The sequence below is a fragment of the Macrobrachium rosenbergii genome, chromosome 52 (assembly GCF_040412425.1).
Source record: "Macrobrachium rosenbergii isolate ZJJX-2024 chromosome 52, ASM4041242v1, whole genome shotgun sequence".
Classification (NCBI taxonomy): domain Eukaryota; kingdom Metazoa; phylum Arthropoda; class Malacostraca; order Decapoda; family Palaemonidae; genus Macrobrachium; species Macrobrachium rosenbergii.
This window is the reverse complement of record NC_089792.1, coordinates 26,037,513-26,061,353: the sequence shown is the minus strand read 5'-3', so window position 1 is coordinate 26,061,353 and position 23,841 is coordinate 26,037,513. Positions and strand designations below refer to the sequence as shown.

General features: G+C 35.5%; 1 protein-coding gene across 3 annotated transcripts in view; it reads right to left on the bottom strand.

Annotated features, from left to right (window-relative positions):
- Positions 1-22,259, bottom strand: part of LOC136833761 (potassium voltage-gated channel protein Shaw-like) — an 82,339-nt gene extending 60,080 nt beyond the window's left edge. For all 3 annotated transcript variants that reach the window (XM_067095993.1, XM_067095994.1, XM_067095992.1), the window contains exons 1-4: positions 21,995-22,259; positions 20,388-20,504; positions 14,056-14,190; positions 6,550-6,744 (exon numbers count right to left, since the gene is read on the bottom strand). In XM_067095993.1, coding sequence (XP_066952094.1) covers positions 6,550-6,744; positions 14,056-14,190; positions 20,388-20,504; positions 21,995-22,054 — 507 coding nt within the window. In that variant the 5' untranslated portion in view covers positions 22,055-22,259. The remainder of the gene's footprint in view (positions 1-6,549; positions 6,745-14,055; positions 14,191-20,387; positions 20,505-21,994) is intronic.
- Positions 22,260-23,841: the final 1,582 nt, after the last annotated feature.

Sequence of the window (23,841 nt, the reverse complement as noted above, 5' to 3'; positions counted from 1 at the left end):
TTTACGCTATTCTAGTCTATGTTTTTACTGTATTTTATAATTTTTCTTATTTTTACAACCCCAGATATAAACGCAATCATGTGCGCCTAGTACTTACAAACACACAAACTCATTCGCTGGTGTTGCAGAACTTGCTACAGCTTGTTTCGTGTTGTTATGCTTATGATTTTCTTATTTATATTTCATGCTATTCTCATCTATATTTTATGCTATTCTCATCTATATTTCTTACTGCATTTTCTAATTTTTTTACAACACAAAAGATAAACGCAATCATGTTCGTAGCGTACGTACATACGCATACAAATATCTCTCACAAACAACAGTGGCAGGTTGATGCTGTGATCCGGGAAATTTGAAATTGCACTAGCCAAAATTAGTGCCAGATTAGTAATGGAACCGGATTAACAATTGCCAGATTAGTGATGGTCGACTGGTATACAAAAAAATTACATAATATATGATTAAAAATTTCTGAGGAGGCCTGCCTCCCTAGCAAAGATACATAACGTTCTATATTACAATCCTCACCGAGAATTGTAGCAAGGATAAAATGTCCATCTCTGTCACGTCACCAAGAGAGGAACCTATGTCTTAGATCCCCAAGACTGGGACATTTGACCAGCAATGTCTCACAGTCACGGGCACAATGCAGTCCTTGCAGAATGGATGGTTTTCACCTGACATCAAGAGTCCATGAGTGAGCCTTCTGTCCAATCCTTAGACTGCACAACATTGTTTCTGTCTCCCTTGGTATATAGGGATATGACCAAGCAGATACTGGTGACGTAATATTGCACATTTTGTGATTTATTTCAATATTTTCCCAAAGGGACTGCCAAAGCTTTTTAATTTTCTGAACGACAAGTGGATAGACATCCCAATATGGTAGTAGGTATCTTCTGGGTTCTGGGAGGTGACTGCTGACTCAGTAAGTTGATCAACTTGTTCCATCCCAAGAATCCCAACATGGGAAGGCACCTGGCAAAAATTTACTTCTTTACCTCTTCTTTTCACTAAAAGCAGCAATTCCAATGTCTCTAAAATCAGTGGGTGTAAAGAGTTAAAAGGTTCCCAAGACTGAAGAACACTTCTCAAGTCACAATATATAGTAAAACTATTTCCATTCCGAGTTAAAATTTCCTTTAAGGCCTTTCAAATTCCATACAGTTCTGCTGCAAAAATAGATGCAGCAGTTGATATCTCCCAGCTCTTTCTACATCAGGGAAGGCCATCGATTCTGAGCCATCCGTGAAAACTATCATAAAGTTATCTGTTGGGGGGAATGTCTAAAAATATTGACTGCATTGCAACATTGGACATTTCTGCTTTTGTCAAATCAAAATATCTATGCCATTTCACCTCTAGAAGGTTCCAGGGGGCTAACTGAATACCTAGCTGGTAAAGTCTCCCTCTTTGGCATGTTTAATTGACAAGTTACATGTCGCACTCTAAAACAAATGGATGCAGTTGCTTGGGACACAACTTTTAGCACATTCATTACTTTCAAGCATTTTGTCTTAATATATTTCAGATGTGGGACCCAAGCCAGCTTGCTATCAGAAATCAACCCAAGAAACCTTGTTTCAGCGACATAAGGATTTCTCTGCCCATGTATGGACAGACTGATGTATGGTCTGTTGTTTGTCATTTTTTCATAAGTTGTATTTTAATACAGATCTCTCACTTTCACAATTGAATCCTGATCCCCTCTTCCTGCCGAAAGCAACCATGTTTGCTGAACAGCAGCACCAATATCCAGTAAATGTGCCTCGCTGGCGAACTTATCAGTTCCAGAGGTCCTTTATTCCTAACACCATTGGACTGTGGAATAGTCTCCCTCAGGATGTCGTGCAATTGGAACTTCAAAAGTTCAAGCGCAGATGCAATGCATTACTACCCTAATGTTATTCTCCTTGCATTTTAATACGTTTTTATCTATTTATTAATTTATTAATTTATTTTTCCTTCTTAATAAGTGAGATTTCTATTTGTATTTCCCATTACCTTCTCTTACTTTCTAATGAGCACCATATTCTTTGGAAGTTTGAATTGCAAGTCAATGGCCCCTGCGGGCTTGTTCCATATGAATAGGGTTCATCTTCTGAATAATAATAATACAGGCAGTCCCCGGTTTACGACGGTTCCGGCTTACGACGTTCCGAGGTTCTGACGCTTTTCAAATATATTCATCAGAAATTATTTCCCGCTTACGACACATGTTCGGGGTTACGGCGCGTCGTGCACGCCGATCCGACGGAAGAAATTTGGCCCCAAAACGGCAGAATAATCATAATTTGAAGGTTTTTATGTAAAACTCAATAATAATGCAGTTTACGTCGTTTTCAATGCACCCAGAGCATTAAAAGTAAGGTTTTCTTATGATTTTTGACGATTTTCGACGATTTTCCGGTTTACTGACGATTTTCGGGTTCTGACGCGGCGCAAGAAGAACGGAACCCCGTCGTAAACCGGGACCGCCTGTAATAATAATAATAATAATAATAATAATAATTATAATAATAATAATAATAATAATAATAATAATAATAATAATAATAATAATAATAATAATAATAATACAGTACTATAATCTGGATCAGGAGGGAACCCTCTTACACTGCAAAAGTGCATGGTTACCGTTTTACTAACTGTAAACCTGACCATTCACCTCAGCCCACTTTATTATGTTCTCAATGCAGAGCTGAAGGCGGCATTCAATTACTGCCATCCTTGTTGCTGCAAAAGATATCGAAAGGTCATAAAAAAAGAGTATAAGTTACATCTCGGGGAGTTATTTTGGATACTCCATCGATTGCTAAGGCGAACAAGGTTAAGCTTAGGACACTTCCTTGTTCCATGCTTTCTTGTCTGAATACATCTGACATTATTGCTCCTACCTGAACCTGAAATAACCTATTTCTTGAAAAAGCCTTGAAAGATGGTACATAGCCTACCATCAGATAAGGTCAATAAAACACTGCATACAACTCCTTTTAAACTGTTAGCTTTTAAAATGTAGTAAAGCAACAACCCAGAATCCCATGACACATTCGAAATGATAAATAAATAAATAGTCCACGGAATGAACAATTAACCTTTAAGCGCTTAAAATGTCAAATTTTAAGCCTCACTGTAATCAGTACTGTAATCAATAATGGTTGGTTTAAGACTGCTATCATAAGTTACTCGTGCAAATGCATAAATATATTTACAAAGCCAGATTAAACTTATTGCACACTGTAAAAAATATACAGCAGACAGCAGGTGCTAAGGAACTTCAAGGAATCTAAAATATTCCTGAAAAGGAAAATATTTTGCAAACTTATTTTTACTTAATACTATAATCTACTCTAAATGGTGAGATGCTCTTTATTCCTACATAAAAAAAACTTGTGGGTACAGTCTTAGTGACATAGTAATCCCATAAGGATAAAGGGATACATCCCAGTGGTAGAGGTTTCTTGGACTTTTTATTTCAAACTACTACGTGAATGACCTACCTGTTTATACCACCGACAGGATAAATGAATGGTCAAATGATTCTTCAGATAGAGTTGATCAACTAAAGGTGATGAAGGACAAGTACCTTACAGTACTTTTCATAATTCCAAGTGACAAGGACCTGAAACTTGCTAGCTCCTAAGTTGACAACAAATTCAAAGTACTATATAAGAGTTATTTTTCACCATCAGTCACGCTACATATTTCAGAAATCTTGCAACATTTCTCCCGTGAGATGGCTTTGTCAACTCATGATAAAATGGAATTACATTGAAGCATATTTCTCCCCCTTTTCAGATGTTCAAAGTTGCTACTCTTTCATATGACTGCTCTTGTTTCCTGGATATATGGTCAACAGACTGGACGGGAACCTTCTGTTCCCTTTATTTACACCTCTATCACATCTGGTGAGAATAATAAACAGACCGGACGGGAACCTTCTGTTCCCTTTATTTACACCTCTTTTACATCTGGTGAGAATAATATAACTTATCAGCTCTGGAAGAAAGAATTTTCTTGCGTGAAGAAGAAATCTGATGTCATGTGACCTTACTCCTAATGAAAAGTTGTCTGGTCCAGATTTTTCTTTTCTTCCACTTCCATCGTGATTCCTTTGTTTTTTTCCTCATTAATTTTATATCCTATCCTCTACAGTACTTTCTACAAAGTAGCTGCCGTTTTGAAATCAGAGGTTTCATGTCAAAAGCTTAATCATAAATGATTCTTTACCTTCCCTTTCATAATGTTCACAGATAAAATTTCAATAAAAAGGAGAGAGATTAATTTGACCCTGCAAACTACTGCTTATACTTCTACCACTGATGCAGTATGGAAAATTATTTTACCCCTCTCAAACAACTTCAATCTAACTTTTTCATATAATGGTTAAGACTTCTACTGCTGATGTTTGTTAATTAATGATGCAGTACGTTATGAAAACTCTTGTCATCATTCTTAGTATCTACCGTATGGAGCATCAAGTTGTCTTGCACAAATCACTGTTAGCCAGACTTCTGTCTTATAGCTCTATCATCTCTCCCTGTAATTTACCCTGTTTTTACTTTTAATTCCGATAAAATTTCCATGTTTCTATTAGCGATCTTTAGATTCTATTCTATATGCAGCGTCTATCCTCCTTTTCATCACTGGTCTTCAAACTACCTCTTATAAATGATTTTGCTTGTGATTCAATCCTCCACACCTGCTCTCATCTGTACTTTCTTTGCACCCTTTTTTCTAATATCTGTAACTTGTTACTACTGTCATTATTATTTATACTTTTAAGTACCTAGACTGTTATTAATGTATTCTGCCTCAACTATAATTCAGATAATGCATACTTTCTAAATTAACTAATGCTTGATAATTATCAAGCCAGCTTTTTTTGTTCATCACACCCCTTTTGATGATCTTTTATTTGGAAGGGGTCTTCTTCCTTTGTTTATTAACTCTGACTTGGGGGAGCCCATAATTAAGTTCAGTTCCTCTAGCTGAAACTGAGTATGGCTCGACAAATCCTCTCTCTGACCCCATTTCTAATTCTTGCTGGATAACTTTATATCTGCTACTACAGACACTACAACAATGAATTTATTCTTGTTTCCACTTGCAGCTCAGTAAGTCAATCTGTAAGGGAGGCTGCAGGGATGTTTAATTAAACTAGGGTCAAAAGAGTGGCCAAATGAGGTGTTTGCCATTTGCGACACAAACTATACTGTATTATTATTATGCATCTTTCCAGTGGCATACACTGGTCATTTTTACAGCAAGTTTTATAGCAATGATAATTTCATTTTATTTAGAGAAAAAGTTTTTATGATCATAAGCACATGGGTAGTCTACTCAAGCATCTGATAAACCATAAACATTTATATCCTGTCTTTTTTCTCTCTCTCTATGAAGAAGGATAAAACATGGATGAATACGTCCGTAGTAGCATTAAGTTCCTTGCCTACTCTGTGTTACAAAGCAATTACTCAATAAGGCACCACCAATAGCATAAGGAACTAATACCAAGAATTAGTGACAGGTTGTTTTGTAGCTGAGATACAAAGAAAACCATTTAAACCAAACCCTGCCAAAAATAACTATTGCTATTTAAATTTTAGCTTTGCTTTGATTTGTAGTGAAGTGGTAAAAGTGAAAACCAGTTAAAAGATAAAATGTTTCCTTAGTGAACCCAGTCATATATATACATACATACATCCATTGCAATTTATAATAACTGGTGGATTAACATACGCCATCCTCACTATTCAAGATGAAAGATCGAAAATTTCAAGGCTTCGTATGTTGATGCAACTGATAATGAATTATACTGTTAGTGGTGATTTAACCTTGCTTTTATCTAAGGCTCAGAGGAGCACAGAATTTAACAGCTACAAATCTTTCAATACGTTATATGCATATTTATACCATCATGCAAATTTACCTTTTTTTTTTTTACTACTGCAACAGCCCCTCTACATATCAGATGCTCGGAGTTTGGCTTTCACCTGAATAGAAACTCTCAAGAGTAACAAAGACTCTAAAGGATACCTTACAACGGAAAATTCCTATGCCCTGCTCAGTAGTTCCATATACCTTATAGCCTAGGGTAAACTGCAATTTACAAATATCATTATATCCAATTGATTTAAAAGCGAAATGGATCACATAAAAAGTAGACTATAAAAAAACTATCATAATAATGTAGCTTGCAAGTAAAGAAATCTGGTAAGTTCAGGGGCTATTATTTTCATTAAAAGTTGTCATTCTGATTTCACTGTCCTTGTGTCTTCTATCTTATTCAATCTAAATACCTGTTTTTCCTCTTAGGATACAGAAAATTGGTTATGTCATGGAAATTCGTGTCCGTCTCAAAGTTATTTTGATATTTTAATCAACTATATTATCTAAACAATTAATATATTACGCTTATTAACTTTTTTTGTTTGTTAAATGGAGTGTGAGATGCTAAACTATCCTCTCGTACAATTATGCCCAGTAGATAAAAAGTAGATTTATTTTTTTATTGTAGGTTTTCTATTGCTACACAACACATACCTTGGCTGCCTGCGAGGAGTAAGGCTCGTCGAAGAGCGACCACAGTTTAGGTTTAGTCTTCTGCCACCAGTTGAGAGTCCCATTGAAGTAGTCATCCTCAAAGCCAAATTTCCTGGCTGTTTCTTCATCACTTGGTTTGTCTGTGTCCAAATCTAACCTGTCTAAGACTGCGAGGGTCTCCTGAGTGTCTCGATGCTGCGAGGAAGAAGAAAATAATCTGTAATACTGGCAAATAACTAGTGTGCTAGACCTCTGTCAAAACAATTACCTTTTTTTTTTATATTAGAAGCATTCTCACCAACACCCCAATGTACTTCACTCATAATGTGTTTCGAGGCCACGGTGACAAGCAGTATGGTGACTGTAAGTGCAATGCTTAAATTGACAATACAGTTCAGTTAAGAATATGCAGCGATTTTGAGAGAAATTAAATTTCCCGATGATCCATTTGCGAGTAGATTTCAGTAAGAGTTCCTTGTGTGAAAACGAATTATCCAGTTTCCTTACCGATGTGAAAAGATTAAAATGAAAACAAAATCTTTGTTTTCTATTCAGTCTCTTTCAACATGCTTCTTCCAAAGCTTCTTTTCTTATTAATGGTCAAAGGTTAATCAAAATATAACTGGTCACAATCTTTATACATTTACAAAATTCGAGGCATGCCTTAAACCTTCACTTGAAACAAGGAAGGGATGAAAACGAAAACACTTGCGATGATCTTTTCAAGATAAAAACAAACAATAGCTAAGAACATAAATGTCAGTTTATTATGTTGTTAACTACACACTCATCTAGGTTCGTGGTGACCAACAAACGCCATTAATTGCAAACATTTATGAGGCTTGTAACTTTATGATACTGGGACTACTGAATAAATAAATATGTGCTTCACTGAACGTTACAACTTATGATGTGTGTATAACCTAGCTGCTTCAGCAGGACTGAATTGTTTTTAGTATTCCTTTTCCAAACCTAAAACTACCAAAACAAAGCCTTTGGTGTACAAACATTTTGAGAATGATGATGATAATAATTATACCACTGGGATGAAAAAACGACAGAATAGATGATAATCCAGTTTCATAGGTACCAAAAATGAATGTAGCTTACAAATTCATTATTAATGGGGTCAAAAGTAGATCCTGGTATTTTGGGCAGTGCAGATAGGAAAAAAAGGGACCTAAGAAGTTACAAGCCCATGTTTCGCGTTGCGATGTATGTCATCACGTCTAAAGCTATGCCCTTATTTTCCGTTACCTTGCATATGTTTCCCACTGCACTTCCCTCAGCAGCCTACATTGACAACACCGATAAGATAATCACGTCTTTTTTGCAGGTTTTGTTTGGCTACACTTGATTTTGATCTATTCCTCTGCATCACTGAAAACGGAATCTTATTTGCCAGATTATCTTTTCTATCCAAAAACACACATCCACTTTTCTGCTATAAACCTCATCGTCGTGGTCGATTCACAAGCCTTTGGCTATTTGGTTCAATTGTCTACCTCACCCCGAAAAATCAAGTCAGCCCCAGTTGTTAGCATGGATTCTGATCCCGGAATACTGAGAGATTTAAACATCAGTGCATTTTAGGAGTGCCTTTAACTCTGAATTACAAAATGACGAGCTCACTGTTATGCAGCACTGGCGAAAGGGCATTAAAAACAATCATAGAGGATATCCTTATACTGTACATCGGTCAACTTCTAAAACTCCCGATCAACTTCTAAAACTAAGTGTGATCTTTTCATTTTTATAGTATTAAAAAAGTAAAATTAAAATAAAATAAATTTTATTAAAAAGGAAAAACAAAAGAAAAAACTAGCTCAAATTAAATAAATATATAAAATTCTGAAAAGAACTTTTGATCAGATAAACCATCTAAAATTACTACAAATTCAAATAATTAAGACCAGCTTTGATAAAAGAGATAACATTATTAATACACACATTTTTATAATTACACCTGGCTATTTGATAAAAATGATTCCGTTCCACCAGACTGGGACACTCATTAAATGCCTAAACAATCATAATTCTCCCCATTCATCATAAAGCCGTATTAAACGTCACACAATACAACCTCCACTTCCTTGGCAATTTTTCTAAAACCCATAAAAATTCAAATATGTTTTCTGGGTAAAATTTGTGCTGCATCATTTCTGAATGTTTTAACTTTGTCCATCCATTTTTAAATGGGAATGTTTATGCGTGGGTTGAATGATCGTACTGCACTGTATATCACTAGAAATCTTTTTAGTAAAAATTTTTAAGTACAGTCATCTGAAAATACTAAATAAGTATTAACTGACTCTATTCTATCAACAAATAATGGTTCAAGTAATTATACACGATCATACAAAGATCTATCCTGCAACCTTGGGGAAAAATCAAAGATTGGAGATTAGCCTATCATTATTTCAGGCTAGAATCATTTTGAATTTTGGAACATGCATAACGTTGTATAATTTCAACTTATCTGAACAGGCGTTTCCTGAGAAAGGCGACAGAATATACGAAGTTTAAAAAAAAACACATTATTATTATTATTATTATTAAAATTGAAAAAGCATAATGCTACAAACCCAAGGACCCAATAAATAATAAATTCCAGAACGGAAAAGAGAAATTGTGAAGTAAAGACTACATATAAAAGAGGAATAACAAAGAAAAATAAAATAATAAAAACGGAAATAATAAGACAAAAAGAAAGATACAGTCAAGACGGACTTATGTCAGCAAGTTCATCAAAGTAGCATTTGCCCAAAGTCCGAATCTCAAACATTCTTAAGATTCAACTTAATCAAGTAGTTACCTCACAAACGACAGCAAAGTACAAACCTCCAAGGACAAAAGTCAAACGAAACTTACCAACAACGAAAATGAATGCTAGAAAGAATCATCACTACTCCTCTGGCAGAACGACAACAGGCACTCCAAATTCTTATTCTTAAGTCAATAATCGACGATCTTAAAATCCCAATAACGTCAACTGATATATTCATTAGATATTCATGTAATCAGGTTAAAGAAAAGAATAACTACAAAATTTAATGAATATATTTGAAAAATGTAGGACTGTGTGCTGTAAATCCGTAAGGGTAGATTTTTGAAGGAATCCACCTAATTGGGAAAGAGATGAAAAGCTAATCTTTTTTGCCATGGTAAAAACTTCTTTACCACAGAGCACGGTGCAAAATCTCAACTTTTATTCTTACATCCATGAAAGTCTAATTTTGCAAGCTAAAAGCTACCGCAATTATGCTGTGGTTTTCCTTCACAACTTTTGGCAACTCTTGTATCGCCACAATAAAAATGCTGGCAAATATTACACTTACAAGAAAATGACACGATTTTCAAGCTGTGAAAATTTCAAAATCCTCTTGATATATAGTACCATCCAGAATTGTAGAACATTAGTAGTGATAAAGATAAACTTTATAAATATTTTTATACTTATTCCCTGGCAGGAAATTTGTTTAAACTAAATAAACTGTCTAAAATATTTACGATGTTAAGATCTTATACACTTGAACAGACTAACGTTATGATTGTAACTTCTTCAGAAACGCCAAGGATTAAAGCTCCAATTTTTCCAAGCCTATAATCACAACAAAGAAAAAAAACCCACCATCAGAATTAACGCAGAAGATATCGTGTTTACAATCTGACATCATTTAACACCAATAAAAAGAGAAAATCTCCACAGAAATATTTGGGCTTCAGACTCCGACATCTGTACAAGCTTGAAGAGAGGTTCAAGCACACTGCACGTTTTAGGACAGCAAGAAAACTTCATCGCATAAATAACAGATGCTTTGGCAACAAAGTATTTTCTTAGCCTCCTAAGATTTAAAATTGAGAAAGTGACTAAGAAAAACAAAGATCTTATCATAAATATATCAGAGTAATATACAGCAAACATCACTACTACTACTAATACTACTACTACTACTACTATTGACAGTAACAGCTAAACCGTATTACAGTCGCAACATAATATTGGCTAATAAGTACTTTTATTTCTCAATTATGTATTTATTCAAAATTCACAATTCCATCGCTGTTCTGCTGCTAAATTTAGGACATCAAGTACATCATCGATTCCGTCGACAGGCTTCTATTCAAGACGTTTCCAGCAAAACCATCAAAGTTACCGCAAGTTTGCTCAAAAGATGGCGGCGATATAGACAGGCATTTCATTCTGGCCACCCCTGACACAGGCATGCTGCACCAGACTTCTCCGTTTTGCCATTATGAATGACCAAACTGATAGCGTCTAAAGAACAAATTTATCAGATGAAGTCGCCAACTGAAATTTGCAGCGACAGCGTTCAGCCATTTGTAAAGGACGGGTGCTCTTAAAGATAATGGTGCCACGCACACAATGTCGTCCAATGCCCTCATTAACATAATAATGATGCTTGCTAAGAAAGTTTTTAAAGAGTTGTAGGTGTCGCTACCAGTCGAAAGTGACAGAGAACACTTAATCAAGTACACAGAAATAGCGGAAAGTCAACAGGAGCAGAATAATGGAGAAAAAGTTAAGGATTTGTAATTCACAAACCTTGGAGAGAAATTTGATGAATTTTAGAGAGCGAATAGTGTTTTTGAGGAACGTGAAAGACTCACAAATGTTTGTATTTCCCGTGTCGAAAATTTCTTGTTAAAAACAGAAAGGCTTTTAAAAAGAACAGGCCTAGCAAAATGCGAGTTTTCTTTTGCAGTCGAATTATCCAGTTTAAAAAAACCATAAGTAATCCACGTGTCTTTCTATTCTTGGTATTTTCACTTGACAAGTACGAATCTATAATCAACAATTACATCATTTGGTTGAGGAGGTACTGCTTTTGCAAAGGTCCCTCTTAAGATGTCGATTGTTCAGACGGTGCTTAGGAATTTTCTTGGCTTCTTCGCTGCTTTTCAGATTAAGAAGTAGGGTGCCTTGCAAGGCACCCTTCACCTGGTAAATAAAAGGTCTTTGGTGCGTTCCTTAGGATCAAACTGCATTGCTTTTTGCCTTTTACTTCCCATCCGTTCCTTTCTTACTACATTTATCAACTCTGTATATCTGCGTTGCTCCAAATTTCAGTTTTTCAGGAGAATCGTGACCCATTTGTCTAGCTTAAAACTAAATCACATTGATTCTAATAAAACGTAGGAGCTCTTTCATTTCTTAAGTCGTACGTAAATCTTGGTACCAGTTTCAGTTTTTATACGTCATTCAATACTTACTTTCCTGCCTACGAGAAGGTGAGTTTTACGCTAATTTTTTGCTTCAGTTAACGTGAATTCCACTCTCCTCCTCAACTGACATCACGTCCTGATATTCATGGGCATAGTTTTCACTTCTCGTGCTCTTGTATAGCACAACGGATGAACCATTCACATTCCAGAATCAACGTTTCTATAACAAGGAGGCAGTTTGGAGCATCGTCACTGAACACGCTTACAATCATTAGCACGCCAATTAAAATCTCCCTATGCTTGAAAAATTTAAGTGTCCTACCGGTGGTTAACTGGATAACTATACAAAGTCGACATGTTTGGTACTGCTAATGTCATGCTTTTTCCCCTTCGAGTGACAACAGGGATGGAGTTAACATCATGCCGAGAGAGCTTAGTTACTTTTAGCATCTCTTGCACAGTTTAGTTTCGCTTCAAAGACGGCTTGGACTAGGTATTTGGTTACAGCTGCAATGAACCGCTCAGTGTTATCACAAATTTTTCTGCATGGCCATAATTTCGACAACTCTGATACCTGAACGAAATATCGTACGCTTTGGGGAGAAGCGCTCCATTTAACGTTTCCACTACAGCATCATTCTTTCCCTATGGTTCTTTTCGACATGGGCGAGTGAGCCCGAACTTCTTTTCGCCCTCCAACTTCCTCTTCGCCACTTTTCTGCTTCCGCAAAAAATGCAAATACGTATAGATCTTAACTCACACCCCACCCCGCCTCTCTCTAATTCACTTTAACTATTGACAAACGCTTTGGGTTTGTTGTGGAACACACACACACACACACACACACACACACACACACACACACACACACACACACACACACACACACACACTACATTCCGAACCTTTTTTTATTCTAATTTCAAGAGAATATCTTTTGTTTAAGTCAAATTCCTTCGTAAACCCCAAGTCATACTTATGTTTTCAAATAAATTTTTTTACTTAATTAACTGACGAGTCGAACCAAACTTTCAAAAGACTGAATTTTGAATTGTTGGTATAAATATGTTATAAAAAAATAAAACAAACCATCACTTTCTCAAAGAAAAACATACTAACTTACAAACATAATATGTATCCATTCTGCCAAGCCTCATGAAAATTTAAAGAGGAAATATCTTCTCCTATGAGCATCATCTGCAAAACTTGCTGCATGGAGTTAAAAACACACGAGCGCAATGCATAAGATCTATGAAGTCTCTCGGTGCTGTCAACGCTTTTTTTCAGCTCCTTGTTCATGCATCGCCTTTCCATGGACAGGGAAAGGGAATGGGAAAAGAAGCTGAGGCCTGAAGATGACGAGAGCCAGGCAGACGTGAAAGAAGGGATGCTACGGAATATGGCATTCACAACTTAAGGCCATTTTCCCGCAACCCAGTACGCGGTCAAACTTCACTGGGGACCCATCGTAACTGTTAGCATAATAAATCTTCGATATCCGGGACGAAGACATGGATATTTTAATGGTTCTTTCGTGAATGTCTTTACATATTTACGAATGATCTCGAAGGAAGTCTTTAATGACCATGGCATTACTCAAAAGAGACTGATAAACTGTTATGAACGATGGTTCTCCGACTGCAACAGGGCGATAACTGAACTGATCTAAAATCGGAACGTAATTTAAATCCCAAACTTGCACAACTTCAATATTAGTACTCATTATGCAGAACATGTGAATGCTTGCAGTACTACCATTATTCTTAAAATGTTAATAATTTACTTATCATTATTCCTTTCACGAGACAGAACTAGCATCATCATCATCGCCTTCAACTAGAGTAAGAACATTACTATTACGCGCATCGATATTACAGCACACAGTAATAGCGTATCATTAGAGCACTCATGAAGTTTGAATCATAAAGCAAAATATTAGTTACTCTTGCTTAAAAGGTGTAGTAAAAAAAGGAGGAGGGCGCGTTATGAACTCGTTCTTCGTCCATTTCTTTCATGTGTGTTGAAAGAATTAAATCATATTTGACGTGTAAGACTATGAAACAAAGATATTGTTTTCTGCAATTTATCCTGACACGCAAGATGTAACCATCACAAACAAAACACTGATATCGAAAAAATTTGTTGTAGCTACATGACTAAATGACTACAAAACACACACAAACACATACATATACATATACATATATATATATATATATATATATATATATATATATATATATATATATATATATATATATATATATATATATATATATATATATATATATATATATATATATATTAAACAAACTCACCGCTGTGTAAGTCATCCAGCAGCATGGCTCGACCTGGTTGGAGTCAAGACCCCAAAACTCGAGCTCCTCCTCGAAAAGGGGACCACAGACATCCGTCGGATAGTGCAGCTTCCCCGTTCGGTAATAATTGAGGACCTGTGGATGAAGAGAAATTGTTAGTTGGTGGGGCATTCTGTTGTATTTTTCTTTCTCTCCTTGTCATACCCAGAAACGTATGGGTTACAACGACATTAGCTGTGGTCAGGACAGAAAAGCGAAGTGAATATTATCTATTGCAATCTAAAGTCTGAACGTGCATTGGGAATGAAACGCTTCGTGCCGTGATATTAAGAGTTAGCTGCGGGCGGCAACCTGAAATTGTCAACTTTAATGGCAATTTCAGGAATACGTTAACCAAAGTACAGAATGCGACAGTATCTGAAATCTCTGTGTGGAACTTTGATAATTACGTTTCCATACATAACACAGGCTCAACATCAGAGTGAAATAATTGGTGTGATGACAATGGTGCATTGGAGGCGGCAATAAAATTCTCTAAATCATTAAGCCCTCGGATGTCATCACAATACTAATGAGGTATAACGGTTCTTAAACTATCCTAAAGTAGTGGTATGTAGGTCTGTTTTCGGCCATATGTAATTATAAAATCATTATGTAGTCGGCAGGCTTTGGGTCCCAAAGTTTTTAAACTAGTAGCTCCTTAACACACCAGTTATCCAGTCACTGGTGAAATCAACATGTGATCGCCGATTTAACATTACTGAGGCATCAGGATTACTGGCAAAACAAGTATTCTAAAAAAAAAAAAAATTGAATTCAAATTAGAAGACAAGAACAATGGTTTGCACTGCTCATGTATATGAATGCCTAAAAATAAATACGTGAAGAGCGCTACACTATTTCAAGTCCTTGCCCCATTAAGATACCACTGGTGTGAAGTTCCAGAAAGGTGGCAAGAAAATCTAATGAATCCTGGCTATAAGAAGTTTACAAGAAGATTATAATCACATATAAATTGCCTGTATAATCCGGGAGGCGATTCACCCCAGAACACGAAACATTAAATTCGACAAGTATTTTCAGAGTTTATACAAATGCTTTTTAAATCTAAGTATTTTTCTTTTAATTCTTGCACTTGGATTTAAATTACGCATCAAGCTCAATAACAGTTAACTGAATCTGCTAATGATCTCGTTCAAAAGCAAGTGAAGAATAACAATATAAAGAATACGTCAATAAATTCGTAAAAGGAAATCTCCAGCTTTAGGCCTAGTTTTTTATTTCTTTTATTTATAGTCGTTGGCCCAGGCCTTTACATAACAAATAAATATAATAATTATGACTGCAAGAACTAAAAGTATTTGATTCCTTCAACACAATGAAGGAAATGCAATGTCCATTATTATTTCTTTTTTTGTCTGGCCTCATTGGTGTGTTAGTCGTTTCTCCTCATTTACCTTTCCTCTCGTAAATCTTTCATGGATCTTTTTATCGGAGACCCACTTCCAATCTATCTTTTGTTTTATTGAAATGTTTCCACTTGGCTCTTCCTTGGAGTCGTTCTGAATTCCTCCTCTCCCTTTTATCGTCTTTCGACTTTCTCGGTCCCTTTGTTTCGCCCCTCTTCCGAAAATTCCCAGAGTTTCCCAGAATGACCGACTTTAATGTTTCTTATTCCTTCCTCTAACCAATATGGATGATATGTAGGTGGGGAACTCTTCCATTTCCACTTACTTTTCCATCATCATCTAAGCTTCCTTCTCTTCGTCAAACTAACCGACGCACATTCCAAACCAAAAGTAAAACTTGCTTCTTAAAATAATTAGTTTTCTAGATTTCCATAAATTTCCATTCCTCCAGTGAGCTTTGGTCATTCAATGATGTTCTTTGAATTTAGTTTTGGTGTTTGAATAATAAAAAAAAAATGTTTGCTGCTTAATCCTGGAATCGTTTGGAGTTCTCGGAAAAGTTTTGGCCATATGTTTTCGCTGGTAAAGGGTCCAAAAATATCAACTGTATCCTGAATTTCACGAAAAATTTTGTTTATACACAAATAAATAAAAAGATATACATACATGCATTTCTTGACAAAGATCCTTCAAATATTGAAGTACTTTGTGACTATTAGTTTTGAGCATATCTGAACGAATTCTATTCAAAGGGTTTCGCTCGACCTGAGAGCAAATAATATTCAGGTTTCCTTATTCTAGTGAAGAGGCCAGAAATTACTAAAGCCTTACCAGATTAAGTTTGAATAAAAAAAAGAGCATTTTAGAAATGCGCAGCTAACAATGAAATACATGCACTCAAATATTTTATGGATATCAGATCTTAAAAATCCCTCGAGTTTGCAGGTTTTAGCAGAATTTCTATTTTCACCATTCAAGTATTCATAACAATTACACGACTGTACAGATGGAAACTTCCGATCTCATTGCAATAGAACTCAACCAGAAATATATCATTAATAAATGTAAAGTTATCTAACTGGTTCAATAGTTTATTTTTTCTCATGTGGAAGGGAAAGGCTAAATGATATACGTAGGTAGGGCGGTTACGAAGTTTCATTATCCGTCATTGCCCATCTTATATTGAAGTCCCATCTTCTAAGTTGCAACAGTAATTGAGGGTCAGTGCACAAGAATAAGACTTGAAACATTAAACTTTTGGGCACATGAAAATGCAACTCTGATGCATTGGGACTCAGATCGTGTTAAGTGAAAAACACAAAGCAGATCATTTAGTAGATTCTGAAGGACCAGTACACATACACACACACACACACACACACACACATACATACATACATACATACATACATACATACATACATACATACATACATACATACATACATACATACATACATATATATATATGTAGGTATGGATTTTTTATCTACTTCAGTTATAGGGGCTGGGAGTTGCAATGGTATTTTCGTTTCTTCTACATGATCTACTGTTTAGGTAACATCGGCATTAACTTCAAAATTGTCCAAGTTATTCAATGTGAGGGTCAGAAGGAGAATAAGAATAATCTGACCAAACTTTGAGGCTCAAAATGAGTGCAGAGTAACAAGAAAACAACAATAATATAAGCAAAATCAATACAATTCCCAAAAAGATTGTGGAGTTATAATAATCCATGGATATCCATATCATCTGCGCAATAGCAATCGGTACGAGAATGGACAAAACCAGTTGCAAATTGTCTAAAGAATACTTCATACCTAAAGCATATTTACTTTAACTTCTAAACTAAAGTCTTCACTCCCACTGAATTAAGTGCACACACACATATCTATAACTGATTCACGAATATAGAACGTGATGAATGTATAAATAAAGGTAAATGCCACAAAGTAAAAATGAAACAACAGAGTAATTTCTAGGCCTTTCGACACAATGGTCCTGTACTAGCAGACTGATGAAAAATATAAAAATAAGTTTACAGGAAAGCTCATATAATTGAAAGATGACATACAGACATCCCTGAGGATGGGGATTTATAAGGTACAGCTGTACCTGGAGTCCAACACAGCTGAAGAATTAGTGGACCTACCAAAACAAAAGTAAATCTTTGAGAGGTTTTACAAAGGATTAGGCCCAATTGGCACAAAATCAAGGAGGAGTCAATTAAAGGATTTTACAGGGGAAGAGACTAACCACCAAAATTGACCTTGGAATGAATAGGCTGATTACATGTTTATAAAAGTACAACACATTTTCTCCTTTTGGTAAACAATAACAATTTTTGCAAAATGAACATTTTCAAAAACTATTAAACATACGAATACATAGAAAACATATAAGGTAACTAATTAGTAATTAAGTCAGTGATTTTATCTTTGTCATTCTTGAACATTTTACTAATACAGGAGTACAAATAATACATGCCAGGGCTAAGGTTGAAATTACAGCTGGAAGTAAGCTGTATAATTGCAGATTCTAAAAGATTTCGTGAAGAGAAATCTTTCAATCTGGCAATCACTGAACTGTCAACTGATCCCGTTCACTGATTGCCAGATCAAAAGATTTCTCTTCATGAAATCTTTTAGAATATGCAATTATACAGCTTACTTCTTTAGCCCTGGCATATATTATTTGGACCCCCGTATTAGTAAAATGTTTAAGAAAGACAAAGATAAAATCACTGACTTAATTACTAATTAGTTACCTTATATATGTTTTCTATGTATTCATATGTTTAATAGATTTTTTTAATAGTTTTTGAAAATGTTCATTTTGCAAAAACTGTTAGTTTACCAAAAGGAGAAAATGTGTTTTACTTTTATAAACATGTAATCAGCCTATTCATTCCAAAGTCATTTTTAGTGGTTAGTCACTTCCCCTGTATAATCCTTTAATTGACTCCTTCTGCTTTTGAGCCAGTTGGGCCTAATCCTTTGTAAAACCTCTCAAGATTTGTCTTTGTTTTGTTAGGTCCACTAATTCTTCAACTGTCTTGGATTCCAGGTGCATCTGTTCATTAGAATCCTCATCCTCAGGGATATCTGCATGTCATCTGTCAATTATACAAGCTTTTTTGTAAACTTTTTATGTTTTTTATCAGTCTGCTAGTAAAGGACCATTGTATCGACAGGCCTAGCAACCACTCTGTTGTATCATTTTTCCTTCTGTGGCATTTGCCTCTATTTACACACATATATGTATGTATATATATATATATATATATATATATATATATATATATATATATATATATATATATATATATATATATATATATATATATATATATATATATATATATATATATATATATATATATATATATATATATATATATAATCATATATATATATATATAATATATATATATACTGGGAACTGGGCCTGTAAATAATTTGCACCCATGGAAATTGCTGTATAATTTGTAAGTGCATTTGCCCAGGTCAGAATTCGAACCTAGGCCTTTGGTTTTTCTTAATAGCCGAATATTAACAGTTGACTGTTTATCGTTGTACCTAAACAAAATACCCAGGTTCTAATTCCGTCCGGGACACATGCACTTTTCAGTCATAATTTCCCTCGGGTGTAAGTTTTTCCATGTTATAGTGAATTCAATATTAAACGATATTTGAGGCTAAATATTTGTAAATATTAACATACACGAGTGTACACGTGACAAAAATCATACATACATACATACACATACATACATATATACACACATACACAAGCACACATTATATAATATATATATATATATATATATATATATATATATATATATATATATATATATATATATATAAGTATGTGTGTGTATATATGTATATAAATATATAAATGTGTGTATATATATACTATACATATAAATATATATATATATATAGATATACATTTATATATATAATACATAACATACATATATGTGTATATGTATGTATATACATATATATACATACATACATATATATATATATATATATATATATATATATATATATATATAATTTATGCCTCAAGCACAATGGTGAAGAAGAATCATGCTTGCTGCAAACAAAACGCCCCAGTTAATCTTAAAACAAAGAAGACCAAGTTTGACTTGAAAACTCATAGACTGTCAACGTTACACGTTCACTTAAATAAAAAAAAAGAAAAAGTGAAGGATTACTGCATACAGCGATTCCCCTACCCAAAGCTTTCAAGGAAGGTCTTCAACAAGGACCCCACTAACTTATAAGGGTCTTAGAAAGAATCACTGAAGAAGGCCCTTTAACCGAGAGGGACTCCAGAGGAATGTCGCTAATGATAATCCTGATTACTATAAAAAAATCGGATTACGTCATCGATTGTGGTCTCAAGAATGAAAAGTACAAGAGAATGTTACTCAGTCTCCTACCTTTGAAAAACAAAGATCTCAAGGACTGGAAGATTTATGCTGCAAACTGATGTTAAAAATCTCCTTTCACTTGAGAGAGAGAGAGAGAGAGAGAGAGAGAGAGAGAGAGAGAGAGAGAGAGAGAGAGAGAGAGAGAGAGAGAGAGAGAACAAACAAAAACAGTGGTAATATCACAACGATGTCAATGAGCTTTTTCAATATTCAGCGCGTTTACGAACTGGCTTATGCGTTGAATATGTACAGGCAGTATCATCCTTGACTACTGTTTACATTAAAGGAACAAATACGGTCTCTGTAATTAACGTGTAAATTAATAAAGAAGGTATGACAAAGCACGGGAAGGAAAAATTCACCATTGGAAACATTCATCCCGACAAATGAATAAATTCATGAACAAGCGTGACAATAAAACATGAAAAAACCTGGAGCGTAGATCAGAATGAAAATCAACATCAATGACCCACCTGAGCAAAGACTCCAGGATGCCTATCGAAGAAGTACTCATTGAGGATGGGGTCATAGTTGGCAAGAGCTTCCGTAAGCCTCGATAGACGGGTGGCAGGAATCTTTTTCAGCGTCGCCTGAGGGATAAAATTCAAATAAAAATGTTGCAATGTTAACCACATGCACAAACAATGACGTACATGCATTCGTACAGACAAAAGAAGGCACTGTTATCAAACTATGTGCACTAACAAATTATAAGCATAGATATTCATATATCCATATATAAAAGTCAAGTTATTTGGCATTCACCAATTCATAAATGAAAAGGGAAACCCCGATGTTTTGCAAATGAAGCACAACTGGGAGAACAAACTGAATTTATGGAATCACAGCAACGTGTTATTTTCAGTATTATTATGAATGGCCCACTGTAAAAAAAATCAAGAGCAGCTCAAATGGAAAACGGGAAACAAACTCTGATTATAACTAAAAAGCACCATGGACAGGAAGAAATTGTAATGGAGCACAGATAGTTATAAATATTCCAACATTATTATTAATACACGCCAAACAGCAATCCAAGTTGGAAAAGTGTAGCAGTGAAGAATAAACTAAGGAAAATAAATTAAATATCCCTAAATATTTGGTTCTACAGAATCTACTGGGTCACATTCATCAAGAAAATAGAACAGCTTTACAAAATGCACTCCTAAACTTCTCCATTACCTGGCATTGCTGGAAAAGTTTTCTACTGAAAACCTTGAATGCGAATTCAGGAATGAAATACAGGAACTCTCCCTCTACACGGAATCAAACTGGAGTTGTGCTGCAAAGGAACAACTCCCCGGACAAACACACACACACACACACACACACACACACACACACACACACACACACACACACACACGGCACATACGGATTAAAAATGAATGGCCCATCACCTCAAAGAAAATATAAAGCTCACTGTTTCAGCCCTAATCCGATGAAACTTGAATGAGTATGAGCTCAAAATCTAAATTCATAATCTGACAGTACGACAACAATAACCGAGTAGTGATCAGTCAACAAATAAATAAACAAATTAATCAAACTACCAATGATTCCTAACAGCAATTAAAACTTCCTCATCCAACTTTTTCACTCATCAGTTATCGACGCCATTCACTGTGGTAATCATAAAAATACCATCATCAAATTTCAATATTATCCCTGAATTAAATGGCAATTATCCAAATCAACAGTTCCATGGCCATTGCACCCGATGGCCAATATATGTTCATTAACTGTCATCATCTTCAAAAACAATCATCATCTGAATTCCGCTCATTACCGCCGCTGCAATCACTGACAGGCTCGTCATCAACATCAAACTTCAATAATCATCATTTATTCAAATTTAATGGAAAAAATTATTATAATAAATCAATATCTAATCATAGCAGATTAAAAAAAAAATGCATATCATAACCAAAAATGAAAACATCATGACTGGGTCTCATCATACAATCACACTCACAACAGAAATGCGACCACCATTATTTGTACGATGACATTCATCACAAAATCATTGAAAAGCTCGTCCAAAGCTGACATCCCCATCCTGGCCTCAGTGCTCTCCTACCTTGTAGGTCTCATGCCTAATGCCTCCAACATTAAGCACAACCCGGTTCTCAGAGTCCATGGCTGATCAACTTGTGGCCGCCTCTCCTTCGGCTGGTTTCTTCTGCTTCGGTGTGATACCCCACAACGACGCCTTTTTAGCTTGGGGGTGGGCGGGTGGGTAGGATGGGGGTGGATGTTGCCGTTTGGGAGGGGAGGAGATAGGGGGGGAGTGGGTCAGGTGGTAGCGACCGATCTGCCCCCCCACCACCCACTCTCTTCCTGTTGGGGAAAAATAAAGACAAGGAATTATTTCAAGAGTACATGAGGAAGTCTTCAGCTACATTAACTCATTAATAGGCACAAGTAATGTATAAGCCTTTCCTCCGGCATTGTGAGTGAACGGAATAAAGCATTAAATCTTTCTTTCTTTTTCTTACTGGGTAGAGATTTAAACTGACATATGAGAAATGGAGACACTGCATCCATTGCTGGAGCGAAAGAAAGAAATATGATCTGGAGAGCTTCAACGAAACAGTTAGGCAACTTTGTCTATGAAAATAATGCCATCGTGTGGAATTCCCGAACTATGAACTAGAATTTATGTGAACTTCTTCAACTTTTTGTCTGACTGAGCATATGCATGTGCATTTGACTTTCCTTTAAGAGTGTGCATGCAAGTGTGTGCTTAAGCGCAATGAAGCCGATAAAATAATGCCTCTGCAACCCAAAGACGATGTGGGTGAGTGTGTCTCCCGTTCGAAGTGTTTTCCCTCGGTGGTCGCTAGAGGGTCGTCAGCACTTCTTGTAAGACCAAAGTTGATTGCTAAAGTTTCGTCTGGTGGACAACTTTCCAAGAATAAGAAGGAGAAGAAGCCTCGGGAGATGAGAGAACTGAGAATTACATGAAAGGAGTTACAGGACGACGAAGAGAAGATGGAGAATGACGAGATCACGCTTCTGCTTAGATGATAAAAGGGCTGCGAGAGGAAAGGAGATGGAAAGCTTGCATTTGGTCAAGGGATTACGAGAGAGAGAGAGAGAGAGAGAGAGAGAGAGAGAGAGAGAGAGAGAGAGAGAGAGAGAGGAGAGAGGATGATGATAAACAGTATAAATATATTACCATTCTCCTCAACAGTGATTAGCAATGAGGAGTACTGTTTGACATTAAAGTATAATAAATTTAACCCCACAAATTATTTCCTACTCCATTCAGTGTAGGCTAACTGGTTTATACATTTCCCCCTGATTATTCGAATTTTTGGTTGAACGGAAAAAATTCAAACTAATTAGTATTTTTCTCAAATTTTGAACTTGGTCTACATCTTACTAACACATCCTTACGCAAGTAAATAGAACAGTAAGCTTCACCATGAAATTCATACGTAAAACCTAACTGATAAAATTAATGATTACCACTTATGGAGAGGCCGTTGCTGAAAAAGTAACACAACTATGCGTTTGCGTTCGGGCACACACACACACACACACAGAGAGAGAGAGAGAGAGAGAGAGAGAGAGAGAGAGAGAGAGAGAGAGAGAGAGAGAGAGAGAGAAATTGTTTCATGCAATTTGTACAATTAATCACACAAATTGACTTTAAAATCGTGAAGGTGTTACACTCGAAAAATGAAACCTGGGATGTTCAAGAAACTATCAGCAAGAGTTCTTTCACAAAAAGACCAAGTGTGCTTGTGAGACCACTTTAGGGTTGCAGTGAAATGAATCAGTAGTTTAGCCAAAAAAAAATAAATAAAATAAATAAATAAAATAAATGCAAAAGATTTCCATTTATTTCAATTATAATTCTATGGTAATGGAATAGTCACTGAAAAATTGAAATAATGAAACTCCAGTAAGAGTGCATTA